Source organism: Rasamsonia byssochlamydoides (assembly GCF_041956645.1).
Source record: "Rasamsonia byssochlamydoides strain NRRL 3658 unplaced genomic scaffold VTN77scaffold_29, whole genome shotgun sequence".
NCBI lineage: Eukaryota > Fungi > Ascomycota > Eurotiomycetes > Eurotiales > Trichocomaceae > Rasamsonia > Rasamsonia byssochlamydoides.
Genome location: NW_027192412.1, coordinates 39686 through 53907, shown reverse-complemented (window position 1 = coordinate 53907; position 14222 = coordinate 39686). Strand labels below are relative to the sequence as shown.

Below are 14222 nucleotides of genomic sequence, written 5' to 3'. Positions count from 1 at the left end.
CTTCGCACGGAGCATTAATGGGTCATGTGTGTCATTATCACTATTGAAGGACCTACGGAGTAGACAATTTTTAACCAGAGAAAGAAGAGAGAATTTGGGGAAGGATCAATGATCGACTTCCACGGATAACTGTATGTAGGATCTGATCTTCGGGATGTGCGAGGATGTATGTCCATACCAACTCGAATGGTCGGAATGTAGAACGGCAAGTCCAGGCCTACGGAGTCCTCCCGTATTAATTAACTAAGTAAACCGCGTTTCAAGCAGATCTAATTAGCTGCTGGAGCGTGGCTGGCGTCGAAGTTTCTGCCACGCTTCGCTGCGAGGAACGACCACGAAGACGGACAGTGCGGGCTGGCAGGAACCGAAAGGGCGATGGTGCAGGGTTGGGCAGTGGCTCGCCAGGGCCGGGACCTCGACGGGCCCACGCGAACTGCCACCGGCCCCAGGAGGAGCAAAAGGGGTCCGTAGATGGCTGCAGGCTGACTGAGGCTGGAGACATTCATCGTGTGCATCCGATCCGCGCTCCTCCGTGCTCGCCTCCTGGCTTCCTCTCTGCGATTCCTCGCGCGTCTGTTGTCTGTTGACTTGCCCCCCGACTCCCCCTGTCAGCACTCCGACCGCGTCTCCCGGTATCCCCCCGAGGCAGTGACGGGTCCCTTCACTCCTGTGGCCGCTACCGGCCTGCCCGCGACTCCACATCTATCTTTTCTGGAGAGGCAGAGAGAATCATCTGTATCTTATCATCCTCCTTCTTTTTGTCTTTCTGTCCCATTGCTTGGGGCCGTTTCTTTCCTTCTTTTCCCCGTCAGTGTTTTCTGTAACGACACTGAAACAGGACCTCTTCATTCGACGCCTTTCCTTTCCACGCCGACGACTGGAACGAAGAAAAAAAATTACTGGACGCTTGGGACACCGATCCACTAACGTTTCACGTTCTATCCTTACCTTTCAATTCTTCGAAGTCCGTCTTATAATATATACACGACGACAAACTTAGGGGTCCTTCGTCACGCCTCGACAGAATCTACGGTGGATGAATGGATAGAAGGACGGCGCGAGAAGGACATCAAGAGCGCGAACATCCACATCCCATCTAGCTATAATGAATGGCCGCAGTAGCACTATGTCCCCCGTCTCCGTCGATGGCAGCGAGTGGTCTGGCATCAATCAATACAATGCCGGCGCCCCCAAGCCAGAAACTCCATTGTCCCCAACATCAGGTCGCGCCAATCTCGCGACACCACCAACCTCTGGTGGTCCCCCTTCAGGCTCGAATGATGGGAATGGTGGGAATGGAGGAACGCCAAATGGCCCTCCTCGCCGACCTACGGACCCGGGTAACCCCTCTCCTCCGAGTTCTGTTGCTGCGCGATCAAGTGTCGGGTCTTTGGCAGACCAACAGAGCAGACGGTATCGCCAGATGGAGGAATCGTTGGCCCAACACTACCATGCCCTGCGCCGGTTCCTGGGGAACCCATACCAGAGTGAGAGGGCCTCTATGAAGACGAACAAGGCCCGCGACAAGCTGCTGAGGCTCTCGCCCACTCAGTTCCACGAACTGAGTACCGACGTGTACGACGAACTAGTCCGTCGGCAACAGGCTGCCGGCGGACCAGGACGGCCTCCCAGGCCCGATGTCCCGCCATTCTTGCCGCCGCGCGAAGACTTCCACGAGAAACGCAATCAGGCCCGGCAGAAGCTAGCCTCTCTGCAACCTCAGCGATTTCGGGACCTTTCGACGGACGTCTTCTGCGAATTGGAGCGACGGTTTCCTCAATTTGCGGGCCCGGACATGCCCCCCCGGATGGGCAGTCCAGCTCCCAGTCTTCGTGGCGGTCCTCCACGGGGAAGTGGTCCACCAAACGGCTATAGACCCGGGTCTAATGGCTATCCTCCGAATGGGTTCCCCGGGGGACCCCGGCCTTCGTCTCGGGGACCCGGTGGAAGAGGATATCCATCGGGAGGTCCGCCGAACGGTAGGTTTCCTCCGCGTCAGCAATCCCTGGGTGGTGGATCACCCCCGATAGGCCCGAACGGGGAACCGAACCCCGAGAACGGGCCCTTGCCGAAATCGTTCCAGAGCAATACCATTGTTCCAAACAAGAGTACTCTTGTCGAAGATGATGACGATGGTGCTGGGATCGAGGACGATTACGATGGACGAAGCGACGCATTTGCTCTGGATGGAGTGTTGCAGAGTCGAAGAGAGACAACGACGACATTGGGCGATCGGGACGGCGACCGGGACAAAAAGCTCCTGGAGGAGACCCAATCCCAGGTGTCGTCCTTGCAGGAGCGGATCGAGGAACTAGAGGGGCTTCTGAAACAGAAGGATGAGGAAATATCCCGCTTGCGGGAGGAACAGGGCAAATCTCAGGTATGTGCGGTGACTCGATTGAGCGCCATCCTAGTGTGACTTCAGGGATTAACCATTTGAATAGTCTGGCAGTATGGACCGGCAAGAATGGGAGGAACTCAAGGCCGAATTGGAAAGTAAGGTCGCGCATGTGGAAGGCCTCAACAGTTCTCTTCAATCCGAGCTCGACCAAGCGCGAATCGACCACTCGAACATGGAACGCGATCTCCGGGAACAGCTCGAGGCCGCAAAGGGCACTGGGGGAGACAGTGAACTACAAGGACGGTTTGAGGAGCTCGAAAGGCGACATCAGAGTCTCCAGGCAGAGCTGCGGGAACAGCAACAGATTACGGAGGAGGTGAGACGGGACGCTGCCAACTTCCTGAAAGAAATGAGAGCCATGTCGGAGCGCAGCAACGCCACTTGGGAACGAGAGGAGAAGCTGTCTCGCGATGTGAACCGGCTTGAGGAGGAGGTGAAGGAATGGAAGAGTCGATATATCAAGGCCAGGACGCAATTACGGCACCTCAGAGCTTCCTCTGGCGGCATCTCGAACTTCCGTCCAGACGTTGGTGCTTTGTCCAAGGAGAACGAATTCATGCAGCCTGACGGCCTGGTGAAGGACATGCACGTTACTAAGTTTCAGATGTCCATCGATGAGCTGCTGCGGACTGCCCGATCGGGAGAACCTGGACTTGTTCTCGACCAGATGAAGGTGGTTGTCGTCGCAGTTCGCCATATAACGCAGGATATCGAAGCGAGCCTTAATAACGGAGAAGAGCTGTCATCCGTGCAGAAGAAAGCCAAGAACAGGGTGTCTTCGACCGCAAACAACCTGATCACGGCTTCCAAGAACTTTGCCAGTTCGAACGGACTTTCTCCTGTTTCACTCCTTGATGCGGCTGCGTCTCATCTCAGCACCGCTATCGTGGAGCTTCTTCGCCTGGTTAAGATCCGCCCCACTCCTGCGGAGGAGCTCGAAGAAACTGAGGAGGACATTGCCCCCATGCAGTCGCCGGGCTATTTCAGTGTGGCTCCGAGCCAGAGTCGGATGAGCAAGGATGAGTCGGTGTACAGTGCGATCAGCTCCCCATCTGTCAGGTCCCGAAGCCTGACCAACTCTCGTCGGCCGCTCTCTCGAAATGGCTTCCCGAATGGAGGCATGAAGTTGTCGTACGGTATGCGGCCCCAGGACAGCGAGCTGGAAGAACTCAAGGTATGTTGATGCAGTAGTCTTTTTCTCTACGACCGGCAGTCTCGCTAACATTCCGCAGCTGTATCTTGAGGATCAGACAGAGGGACTCGTTCAAACGATCCAGGCGCTTGTTGCCAGCATTCGTGCTGGAGACGAGATCACGTCTATCCGTAGCCACATCTCGGCCATATCTGAGGTGGTGGGAAATGTCGTTTCTTCGACAGAAAATGCCCTGAACAAGCCGGATAGGAATCCTGCTCTCCGGGAACGGGTGGCTCCTGTGGTTCAGACGTTGGCGAACTGCCGTAATCGCCTGTCCCAAGCCGGGGCTGAGGGTGAAGACATCAGCAACCCCGCTCAGCTGCGGGAGGTGACCAGCAAACTGCCTCCTATCGCATTCGAGATTGCCCGAGAAACGAAAGAGCTAGTACAGCGTATTGACCAGCTCGAGTTTGACGATGGTGATGACGACTTCCGCTAAGCTGCTTTCTCTCGCACGACATGAGACTCTTCAACGCTAGACAACTTTTCGGTTATTCTTTTTCCGTCTATGTTTGTCTGGATACTCCCGCCAACGAGAGCGGGCAGGAACATGAATGACATGAATATCGATCGGTCAGGAAATTGACGGCGAATGGGTTTCTTGTTTTAAAATCTTGCCATGTTGACGGGTATTATCTTGGCGACATGTTTGTCCATTTATTTTTCGTTTTTCCACTTTTTTTTCCGTTGCCAGCATATTGAAAAGGTGGCTGTTGCCTTTGATCGTTTTTCTTTTCATCCCTATATTATATACCTTTTCACATTTTACCATTTATGGCTGTGTGACCTGTATTATTTTGGGTGGTTCTCGCGATATGTGTGAGGACCCTTCTTGGCAATTTTGATTTGTCCTTTTATTAAGCCCGAGATTCAATGAGTTTGGCAGATTAACGAGGTGGATATTTGCAACAACCTGGATTTGTTTTTAAGCCCGAGAGCGTTTGTTTTATTTTATTATTGGCTTTTCGACTGGAGTTTATCCGTATTGACTTTTTTTGCAATGGGACGCAAGCACATCTTATTACTATATATTACTATATTCTTCATATATAATTGAACATTTCTTGCCCTGTTACATTGAAGGAAGTGAGTATGACGGTATTCTTTGGTTCCTTTCTATTATACTATAAGACAGGTTATAACTACCATCATGTACGACCCAGGACCAGGACCAGTCTGTCTTTCTTTCCTCAATTGATCATCAAATCTGTCGTAGACGATAAAAAAAAACGATTGAATTTGATCTGATTAGAGAGGTAGAAACTCCTAGTATCATATCATTCGAATGACATGAAAAAAAAAACACGCTGATTTATACCCAAGAAACCTAGAGTCACTGGCCAGCCGATCGATCAGCTTCCATCTCCTCTCCATCTCGTATCTCGTTCCTCCCTCCCTTTTTTTTTTGGCTTGGGTATTATGGTACTGTACATACCTAACTAGTCAGGCAAGCCAACAACAATCGCAGTCTGATCTGATCAGATCTGATCAGGGAATAAATAATTACTGGTTGGTAGAATTAACTTCAGGTTCAAAAAAAAAAGTTTCATTGAATGCTGCTGCAGCTAAAAAAACAAAGGCTAACTTTCACATGACTGACAACTCGAAAAAAAAATTCGAAAGGTAGAGGTAAGTTAGTTAGGTATGGTCAACAAACAACAAATTAACAACAATAACTTCTCTACATGTAGGGATGATATGAAATGGACAACGGATGGAAGTCTAGTTTAGTATAGCATGGCAAGATCTAACCTAGCAGATCGTCCAAAGCAGAGGAACCGCCACTGCTGGGTTTCTGCTGCTGCGACTGCTGCGACTGGCCAAATCCTGGAGTTGACGACGACACGGATGGTGAGGGGGTGGAAGTTGCTGTGGTAGTGGAAGTGGTAGAGGCTGCTGGAGCCCCCCATATCCCCGCGCTAGACTTCTCCTTGGCCATGCTGGCCAGATTCGGCCCTTTATTACTCGTGTTGGTGGTGTTCTTCTGGATTCCTGCGCTGGCGCTGGCGGCGGACCAGAGCGATCCGAACACGTCTTCACCGGACTTGGATTTGGACGTTGCTGGCTTGCTGGCTGTGGACGATGTGGAGGAAAAGGAAGAGGTTGATTGCAGACCGGGTCGCGTGCTTGCGGGCTGATTGATGCTGGCGGTGACGGAGGTGTAATAGTTCGGGGTCGCCGCCTGATACCCTGTTGGCTTGGGTTGTTGCTGGGTAGATACAGGGGCAGATATCGGGGACGCAAACGTGCTTGATGTCGGAGTCGACGTGGCGGAGGAAAAGCTGGCGAGGCCGCTCAAGCTTGCGCCCTGAGCTGCAGAAATCGGCTTCGGGGCAGCGAACTGAGTGCTCGATGTCGTCGTAGCTGTCGATGTAGGAGATGGGATAGATGGGAGGGCAGACGTTGCAGGCTGAGTGGACGGAGGGGGAGCCGCCGACTGAAAGTCGTCGAACTCATCATCATCTGCGTTCCCTGATTGTAGTATATCCAGTCCGTTACCAGAAGCGGGCTGTTTCCCTGCAGCCATGGAGGTAGCTGGAGCAGAGACTTCCTCGTCGTCGCCAAAGTCAACCAGATCTTGCTCCACGGCCTTTGGCTCAGGAGCCTTCGTCTCCCTCTTGACCCGGGCTGGGCTGGCTGCTCGCCGCCGACCGGGCGTGGCAGCCTCGTCATCATCTTCATCGTACTCCTCGAAACGACTGCTTCGCCTGCCGGGATCTCTGAAATCGTTGGTATTGCCACCGAATCCACCACCATCACCGTAGACACCTCCGGCGTATCCTCCGAAGCTATCACTGCCGAAGCCTCCGTATCGGCCGCTGGAACCGGATAACCCGCCAACGTACATGCCGCCCTCGATGCCGCCGAACTTGTTCCGGTTGGCTCGAGCCTTCTTTCTCTCTGCACGGATGAGATCGACATCGCTCAGCAGCTTGACCAGCTCTTGCGACCGATTGCGCACGTTGACACCCTGATCCTTGCCATTCTGGTCGATGTAGTGGAATTGGCGAAGCATCCGCAAGAGAGACATATGGGATCGGGCATCGTCAACGACTCGCTCGGAACCGTTCTTGATCAGGAATTCAAGGAGTTGAAGGGCCTGTAGAATTCGACATTCAGTCCTTGTCCTTAAGAAATTCCAGAGGACCGAAGCGACCACTTCAATGTTGCGGCTCGGCTTACCTTGTATATTTGCCTCCATTCTTCCGCCGACTTCTCCGTGAATCGCTTGTAGATCATCGGCATAATCTCGTTCAGCAATTGACTAGATGTGATAAAGTCAGCGTCAACATCCCCGGCCGATTCCGTGGCGGTCAAACAGGGCGACTGACTAGTTATGCGTTCCGTTCGCGATCTCCTGCATCAGAGTCGTTGACGCTCCCCAAGGCTCATTATTCGTAGCTTCTCTGACCTGTTTCCCAGTCGTGTAAGTCGCGAGTTGCGACGCAAAACATGGGCCGGGAGTAAGGGGGGCGGCGACGAACCTTCGCCTCCATCTCCGTGTAGTTCATCACGGCTGCGACAGAGTCGATCAGCGGTGTGCTCGTGGTATTTTCCCACATTCATGATAAAGAGCTTCCTCAAACAGTCCCTAGAAATAAAGAACGACAACAGACGTACCATTTTGGACCTTGCGGACACCCGCCTTGATATCGTACAAGGTCAGGTTGCTGATCTGATCCCTCAGGCTTGCAAAATCCATGGTGACACGCAACACTGCTGTCTGCGCAAGAACTGAGGGATTGAAGCCGAAAAAGAGAACCAGACGTGGGGGGTAGTGAACAAAAAAGGCGCGTTGAAATGCGACAGAAGAGCGGTGGCCCGGCGAGACTATCTGGCAGCGACTCGCTGGCAGGTGATTGCGGCGGAACGCCGACGGTCACGTGAAACGCAGTCAGATGTTATTGCTGCCCAAGTCGCTCCCTCAATTACTTGTCTGGCCAGATCCTGATAAAATAGTTAGCAAGTTAGCAAGGGAATAACGTATGACAAACTAAGACTAAATCACTGGGGTTGGTTACAAGTTGGCTGGATGGTTTGTTTCCTATCGGATAGCATTACGTACACCACTTCCAGGGCCAAGTACATACATAAAGTAAGGCAAAATACTATCAAGACGAAGGTAGATAAGCATCAAACCAAATAAAGCTTTCCATCCGCAGAATGAAAGTTGTCCAGTTGGCTCGTCCATCGTCAAAAGATTCCTTCGTAAAGAGAAAATGGCATTTCATACCCATCTAAGGAGTCTTCAATCCGAAGAAAACTCCGCCATCATAACTCATGAGACGTAGAATCGTGACATCATCCCCTCATTTACCTCTGGATATCATGAAAAGAGTAAAAGGAAAGGAAAAGAAAAATACCCGCCATATCATGATCAAACGCGTCAAGGATGCCGACTGAAAAAGAACTCCACCGAACCCTGCTCACTCATTATAGAATTTCTTCATGATAAGATGCACGAAAAGATTGACATTTACCCTGAGAGTTCCTTCGAAGAAGTCCAGGAACTGGGTGTTGTTGAACTGTGCTTGCAACAGGTCGTCCAGCGGAACCTGAGCGTTCGCACCTGGAATCATCAAGTTGCCGGTGCTGCCATCCAGTGTAAACACACCCACCTCGTTGCTTGAGATCGTAAGGTCAACCCGGTCCCACTGACGTTCGGTGTAGCCTTTCCAGTACACCAAGACGCCCTTGTCGGCGAGATTGCGCGCCGAGTACTTGTATGAGCCGAATTTGAACACTCGCCCAGATTTCTGCAGTTCGCGTTCGTGGTCCCACTGCTTGGTGAATGGTAGGAGGAATCTCTTCTTGCCTTTCTTGTTCTGAAGTGTAATCATGGCTTGTTCAATGTAGTCATTGTACGTCTTGAGTTGTTGTTCGAGATAGACGGCCTGATCATTCAACCGTGACAACGTCAATCGGACACTCTCAAGCTCTCGCTGCCGTTGGATCCTCCGCCGGTGCTTGGTTCGGATATCCACAGCAATTTCGTTCAGGATATCTTGGTATTGGTTTTGGCGGGTGATTTTGCCTGCTTTCTCGAGTTCCAGAATATTTTCGAGCGCAATTCGTTTCAATTCAGCATAACTCATTGTGCTCAGGTCGAGAAGTGTGTTGGCCTCAGAGTATGCCCCCCTCCTCCGAGTATTGTTTGCGGAGAGTTCATCTTTCACAAGGGCCTGCCACCGCTCCTCATCTTCGGCCGTGGGCGGCTTGACCATGATTTCCATCAAATTAGCGCCGGTTTGGACCCGAATAATATAGAGAATGCAACGCTTGGTTTCCATGAAAAGAGCCTTGATACCAGCCTCGGGATCTAATGGGTGTCAGCACCAGAGCAATAACACGTGTGCGGAGTAACACGCTCACCTTCAACGTTGGTAAGTCTAGGATGTAACGTCAAGCTAATCTCCGATGAGCTGACATTCATGAGCTCACTCTCATTGGTCTTGACATTGCCCAGATCCCGAATGATTTCCCTCAGAATATCGTCTTTATTAGGGCAGATATACTGGACCTCAGATGCCACGAGTTGATGGATGGAGAAGATATCCGACATTTTGATGTACAACGTAGGCTTCGTTTTGGCGTAAAGGTCATTAAACTCATCAATATCGAAGTAAGTCTCTGCGTCTTGCACAGAGATCACTATGAGAGCAAAGTTAGATTTGTTGACAGCGGAGATGAAGTGGGGAACCAGAAACTTACTGTCACCCCAGATGCGGCCGAGACGCAGAATTGACTCTCCGACATGGGTATTCAGCGGTTGGAGATAAACGTTTTCGGCTCCGAACAACCTGCCAGATGCTATTTGCGAGAGAACTTTGGCGACTTCTCCAAGGTTCTTTTTGTGTTCCGGGTTTAGACCCCGATCGATCACTCCGTGCTTTTCTGGCTCTAGCACGGCAGGGTGGAAATAATTTCTCCAGACACATTGCCCGACAACCTGAAGAATATACCCCGGATCTTCGTTGCCGAATTGAGACAGAAGGTATTCATACATTTCCTTTGCAATGTATCTAATCCCGAAAGGCATTCGCTGTAGCAATTCCTGAAGCCTGCTCAGAAATTGGTCGGCGATGTCACGCAGATCCTGCAGGTGTTGGATGAATATCGCCCTGGTTTCCGGATCTCTGATCGCTTCTTCAGTTGGGATATCAGGCCGGCGTCTGCTCCTCTGACCAGTGCGAAGTTCCTCGTTCTTAATTGCCGCGCGGTATATCTGTATTGGGTCGCTCTCTAGATCCAGTTCCGGGTTTTCAATCACCCATTCTTTTATAAGGGGCCCCAGAACGTCACGCATGAACTTGCGATCTCGAGGTGACTTCACATAAGCCACGAAGAGTTTGTTCCAGAACGAATTGCACCGGATGTAATCTTGAAGCGACATAAAACTTTGAACCTCCTCTTTAATGGACCGTGCAATCAGCTTGATCAGGTAATATTCCTCACGCCTCTTTTGAGCATAGCCAAACAGCCCCATCATAAGATGTTTGATTCTCTCATACTCTTTCTCGGCCGTATTCTGTTCACGGAGTCTTCGGAAGAGCCTAGCCAGGTAGTGGGGTTGCGTCTGAAGAAGGAAGAACAATACTTGGTATTGCTCGAGCTTCTTTCTTGAATTTTTGTTCAGAGCTTTGAGATCGAATGGATCCTTCGATGCGATGTCAGTATTCGACAACAGAGATCCGACATGGCCACCGTAGTGTTTCTGATGCTTAACTACTTCATCGAGTGTAATCTTGTTCTTAACGAGCAGTGCAATTTTGATGTCCAACTGGGTGATGTATTGATCTGCCAGCTCGTTTTGCCGAACTTGTTGCACGACTGTCTTCCTCAACCGCTCAAACTCAATCTCCTCGTCGAAGTCAAAGTCGCTGTCATTGAGAAGATGGACAAAGCCCTTGATAGTGCTAACAGGGGGATTTTTGCCACTCGTGAGACTCTTGTACGCCTGACCCTGGATCTTAGCTCTCACATAACTCTGGACTTTGATCACCTTGTCCATGTTTTCCCGGAAGAAACGCTGCTTTTCGGCAAATCGAGTTCGAACGAGACTCCCCCGGATGCATGCCTGAAGATTTGCGATGACCTCCTCTTCCGCCTCCAAATCAGCCAAGATCTTGCCAACATCAAGTCGGACAAGCATGGCCCTGGCGAGTCCCTGAAGCTGTATAATCTCCTCTTGGTTCTCCTCGAGTCTAGACAGAAGGTCACCGACATCTTTTCTCAACATTGCCGCTCGAGCAAGAGCCTGGAGATTGACAAATAGCTTCTCATTCTGCAGAAGGGTTTGCAGGTCGGCATGGAATTGTTTTCTCAATAGATAGCCGCGGATCATGGATTGCAGAGTGAGCACTTGAGGTTCGTTTTGTGCCAAAGAGCTCTTCAGCTCCTCGATCTGCCCTCGAACGAACTTGGCTCTTAAGAGACTTTGTAGCAGCAATACCGACGGGCGTTGCTTCTCAAGTTCGCTTCGGAGGTGCTGGAGTTCATGCCGCACAGCAGCACCCCTGGCCATGGATTGTAAAACTTGCCATTTCTCGTTTGAGCTATTCAATGCTTCCTTCAGCTGGGCCTGACGCGTTCGTTCTGCCAGAGCTCTAGCGGCAGACTGAATAAAGACAATGGAAGGGATTTCTCGATCAAGGCTTGCCATCTGCTGCTTCATTGACTGGCGCAATTGCATACCACGTATGGCCGCCTGCAGAGACTGGATCTGGTCTTCCGCGCCTTTGGTCTCTTCGTATTGGTCAGATGCTTGTTTTCGTTGCAAAGCGCCACGAATCGCTGCTTGGATCAACTTGATGCCGGATTCCTCGCGTCGCAATCTAGTTTTCAGATGCTGGACCTGAGCCCTGGCTCTGCGTCCCCTTACCAAACTCTGCAGCTTAACAACATCTTGCTCCTTCGCTCTCCAGAAGTCCTCCTTGCTCCGTTGCCTTGCTCGCACCAGGAATCCACGACACAACGCTTGCAGCTTCACTGCGAATCGACGCATTCTCAACCGGTAACCAATAACCTGACGTGCCCAGTCGCCGCGTATTCTTGACTGAAGGTCGACTATCATGTGTTCGTTATCCCATAGGTGGTGCATAATATTGCCTAGCTTCAGCCGCAATATCGCACCCCTAATCTGGGCTTGGAAGTCACTGATAATCGCTTCTCTTTCGTGAAGCTCCCTGTCAATGCGCTCTTCTTCAGTTTCGACCGGCTCTGGCTCTGGCTCCGGCTCCGGCTCCGGTTCAGGCTCCGCGCCAAAGCTGGCGCCCATCCCAGAGAAGCTCGGCATACTGACCCCTGCTTTATCCAGGCCCTTCTGCGTTTGTTCAAGCTCATGATGTTCGAATTCGAGCTGGCCAACGAGGTTGCCAATGTGAAAATCGACGATTCCCTTCTTGTAGAGTAACCACGAAAGGGCATGGATACAATGTATGACTTTGGGGATATTTTTCTTCTCGTATAGGTCGATGAGTTCAAATCTGAAAATGTCGGGCAGTTCAATCTCATCGAGGAATCGGAAGAAAAGAGCAATGTTGTCGGAATGTCGGTACTGGAGCTTCGGGTGTCGGAAGATGCGCAAGACTCGATTAGGATACAACGCCTGTACAATCTCTGCAAGAGTCACCCCATCCCGCAGGGCCTCTTCGAGCTGGACAATAGGAGGAATCTGTTTCTGAATGACATCTTCTATCCATTCCTTGGCTTCTCCAATGTGGCAAAGATATTCGTAAGCCTGAAGGAATTCCCTCTGTTTGTCCATCCAGTTTCCCGCCGCCCATGACGACGTATTTTTGGTCTTGACAGGGCTACGGATTGAGTCTGCGCGTTTTAGGCGTCTTCTTCCTTGCAACCCAACCACGGTGGGCGAGGTGGTATCGATCGAAAATTCTTCGCTCTCTCCCGATTTGGCAAATTTCGAGAGGGTCCGGAGATGACCAGTTGAAGACTTCTGAAACGTCTCAAGCTCTGGAGCCGTCAGAGCTGTCGTTAGCGGTGGCGGGTGCGGACTGGAATGGCCATATGAATGCTGCGACCTAGGGCGCGGAGGTGTCGGGGAATAAGAGAACTCGCCGTTCGTCTGGCCGGGCGGATTATTCTCCTGGAATCGTATTCGCCGTTCAGGTGTGCCTGCAGATTGAGATTTTCGATAGTTTGTCTCATCGATGGTATAGCTTCTTGAGTGGCGTGTGACACCCTCCTTTTTCGTTGAATTCGAAGACGCGTTCGGCGGCTGTGGAAGCGGCCGTAAAGAACGACGCATATTTCCGTAAGTTTCGGCGGCACTTGGAGACCGGTCAGGCATCATAGCATTGTTTTTGGTGATAGACGACGAGGTGCCTAGTTCGCTCTTTCCGCGTTTATGACCAAAACCGCCAATCGAAGAGTCGATAGACGCATTGGAGGAGATCGTGCTTGTACGAGTGAGCGGGTTGGAGAAGACGGAATAGGCAGATGAGCTTGTTGACGCTGTTGAGCCATGTCGAAGCGGACTCGGTGATGAGGTTCCAACGTCCGTTTGTGCTCGCCTGAAGGATGGATTTGACATCACGGATAGTGCCGAGCAGACTGGAATGCGAGAGGCGGTGAATGAAACGAAGTTCCCTGCACACCTAGACGCATGCCTGCGCCCTCAAGAACATAAACACTGGGAAGGAAGACGGATAGAGATGGGCCTTTAGCAGTCTACTCTTCTGTGTGTGAAAGGAATGCGGAATCAAGGGGGAATGATGATCTGGCCCTTGAAAACGCAATAATCGAAAAATCCGACAGATATTGTCATAAAAACCAGAGAACGAGAGAGAAAAGGAAAAGCCCCAACAAAACCCGATTGTCCTCACCGAGACAAGGCGCGAGAGTGACGTTGTGTTCAGCGCGGGCCTTATGGGTCGTACCTTAGGCTAGATGTTGATGGCGGGGGAGACGATGACGGCCCAAGGATAAACAAATCTCCCAAAATAGTATAGCCGTGATTGGGCATCCGTTGCCGATGTTTACTATCACGTGACTACAATCCGCCCCATCGGTTCGTCGACAGCTCCGAGAACAATTCTTCCCACGACCGTCAAACGAACTCGTGTGATTCATATGGTCATGATCCGGCTCTTCGGTGATCTCACATTTATGAGAATTGCCTTGCTTGGGGACAATGCACTGCCTGAACTCCCCAATTGCCTCCCATCTGATTCTGGCCTCGCGAACACCTACGGAGTAGTCTAGTAGATAGACACGGGCCTACCCGGGCCCTACGGAGGAGAGACGGGTCTTTTCCTTTTAACTTTGGTCTGTGCTCTGTAGCGCTAACTAATTTTAAATACAACAGACGGAATTAATGTGGCTCAGGCGGGCGAAGATTTCTCCTTCCGCTGAATTTAAGAATGGATCCCGTCGAGATCGGAGTCATGCCCAGCGCAAACAAGCGGACATTATTCGGTAACTTGAATGCCCAGACCAGAATAGCCTTGTTTGCCATAGTGAGGCATTCACGATCAAGGCCACGTTGTCTTGTGGCTGATCGATCTCTGTGGAATGCATTTTCTCCACATGTAACCCTATATAGAGTCTATGAGATCTGCCCCTCAGAAGCCAATTCCTCTTCTTTCCAGATATTCTGGGCAAGTT

General features: G+C 51.2%; 3 protein-coding genes across 3 annotated transcripts; 1 reads left to right on the top strand and 2 right to left on the bottom strand.

The window, feature by feature from the left end:
• Positions 1-1126: 1126 nt before the first annotated feature.
• On the top strand, positions 1127-4035 carry VTN77DRAFT_3990 (uncharacterized protein; the record flags this gene model as incomplete). Its single annotated transcript, XM_069419999.1, has 3 exons — positions 1127-2380; positions 2445-3575; positions 3634-4035. 3 exons carry the CDS (start codon positions 1127-1129, stop codon positions 4033-4035), a joined length of 2787 nt encoding a protein of 928 aa, XP_069277894.1.
• Positions 4036-5343: 1308 nt separating this feature from the next.
• On the bottom strand, positions 5344-7299 carry VTN77DRAFT_3989 (uncharacterized protein; the record flags this gene model as incomplete). Its single annotated transcript, XM_069419997.1, has 5 exons — positions 5344-6696; positions 6780-6861; positions 6929-7008; positions 7082-7113; positions 7218-7299. 5 exons carry the CDS (start codon positions 7297-7299, stop codon positions 5344-5346), a joined length of 1629 nt encoding a protein of 542 aa, XP_069277893.1.
• Positions 7300-8023: 724 nt separating this feature from the next.
• Positions 8024-13149, bottom strand: VTN77DRAFT_3988 (uncharacterized protein; the record flags this gene model as incomplete). Its single annotated transcript, XM_069419996.1, has 3 exons — positions 8024-8916; positions 8970-9248; positions 9309-13149. The coding sequence occupies 3 exons, from the start codon at positions 13147-13149 to the stop codon at positions 8024-8026; spliced, it is 5013 nt and encodes a 1670-aa protein (XP_069277892.1).
• Between the last annotated feature and the right edge of the window lie 1073 nt (positions 13150-14222).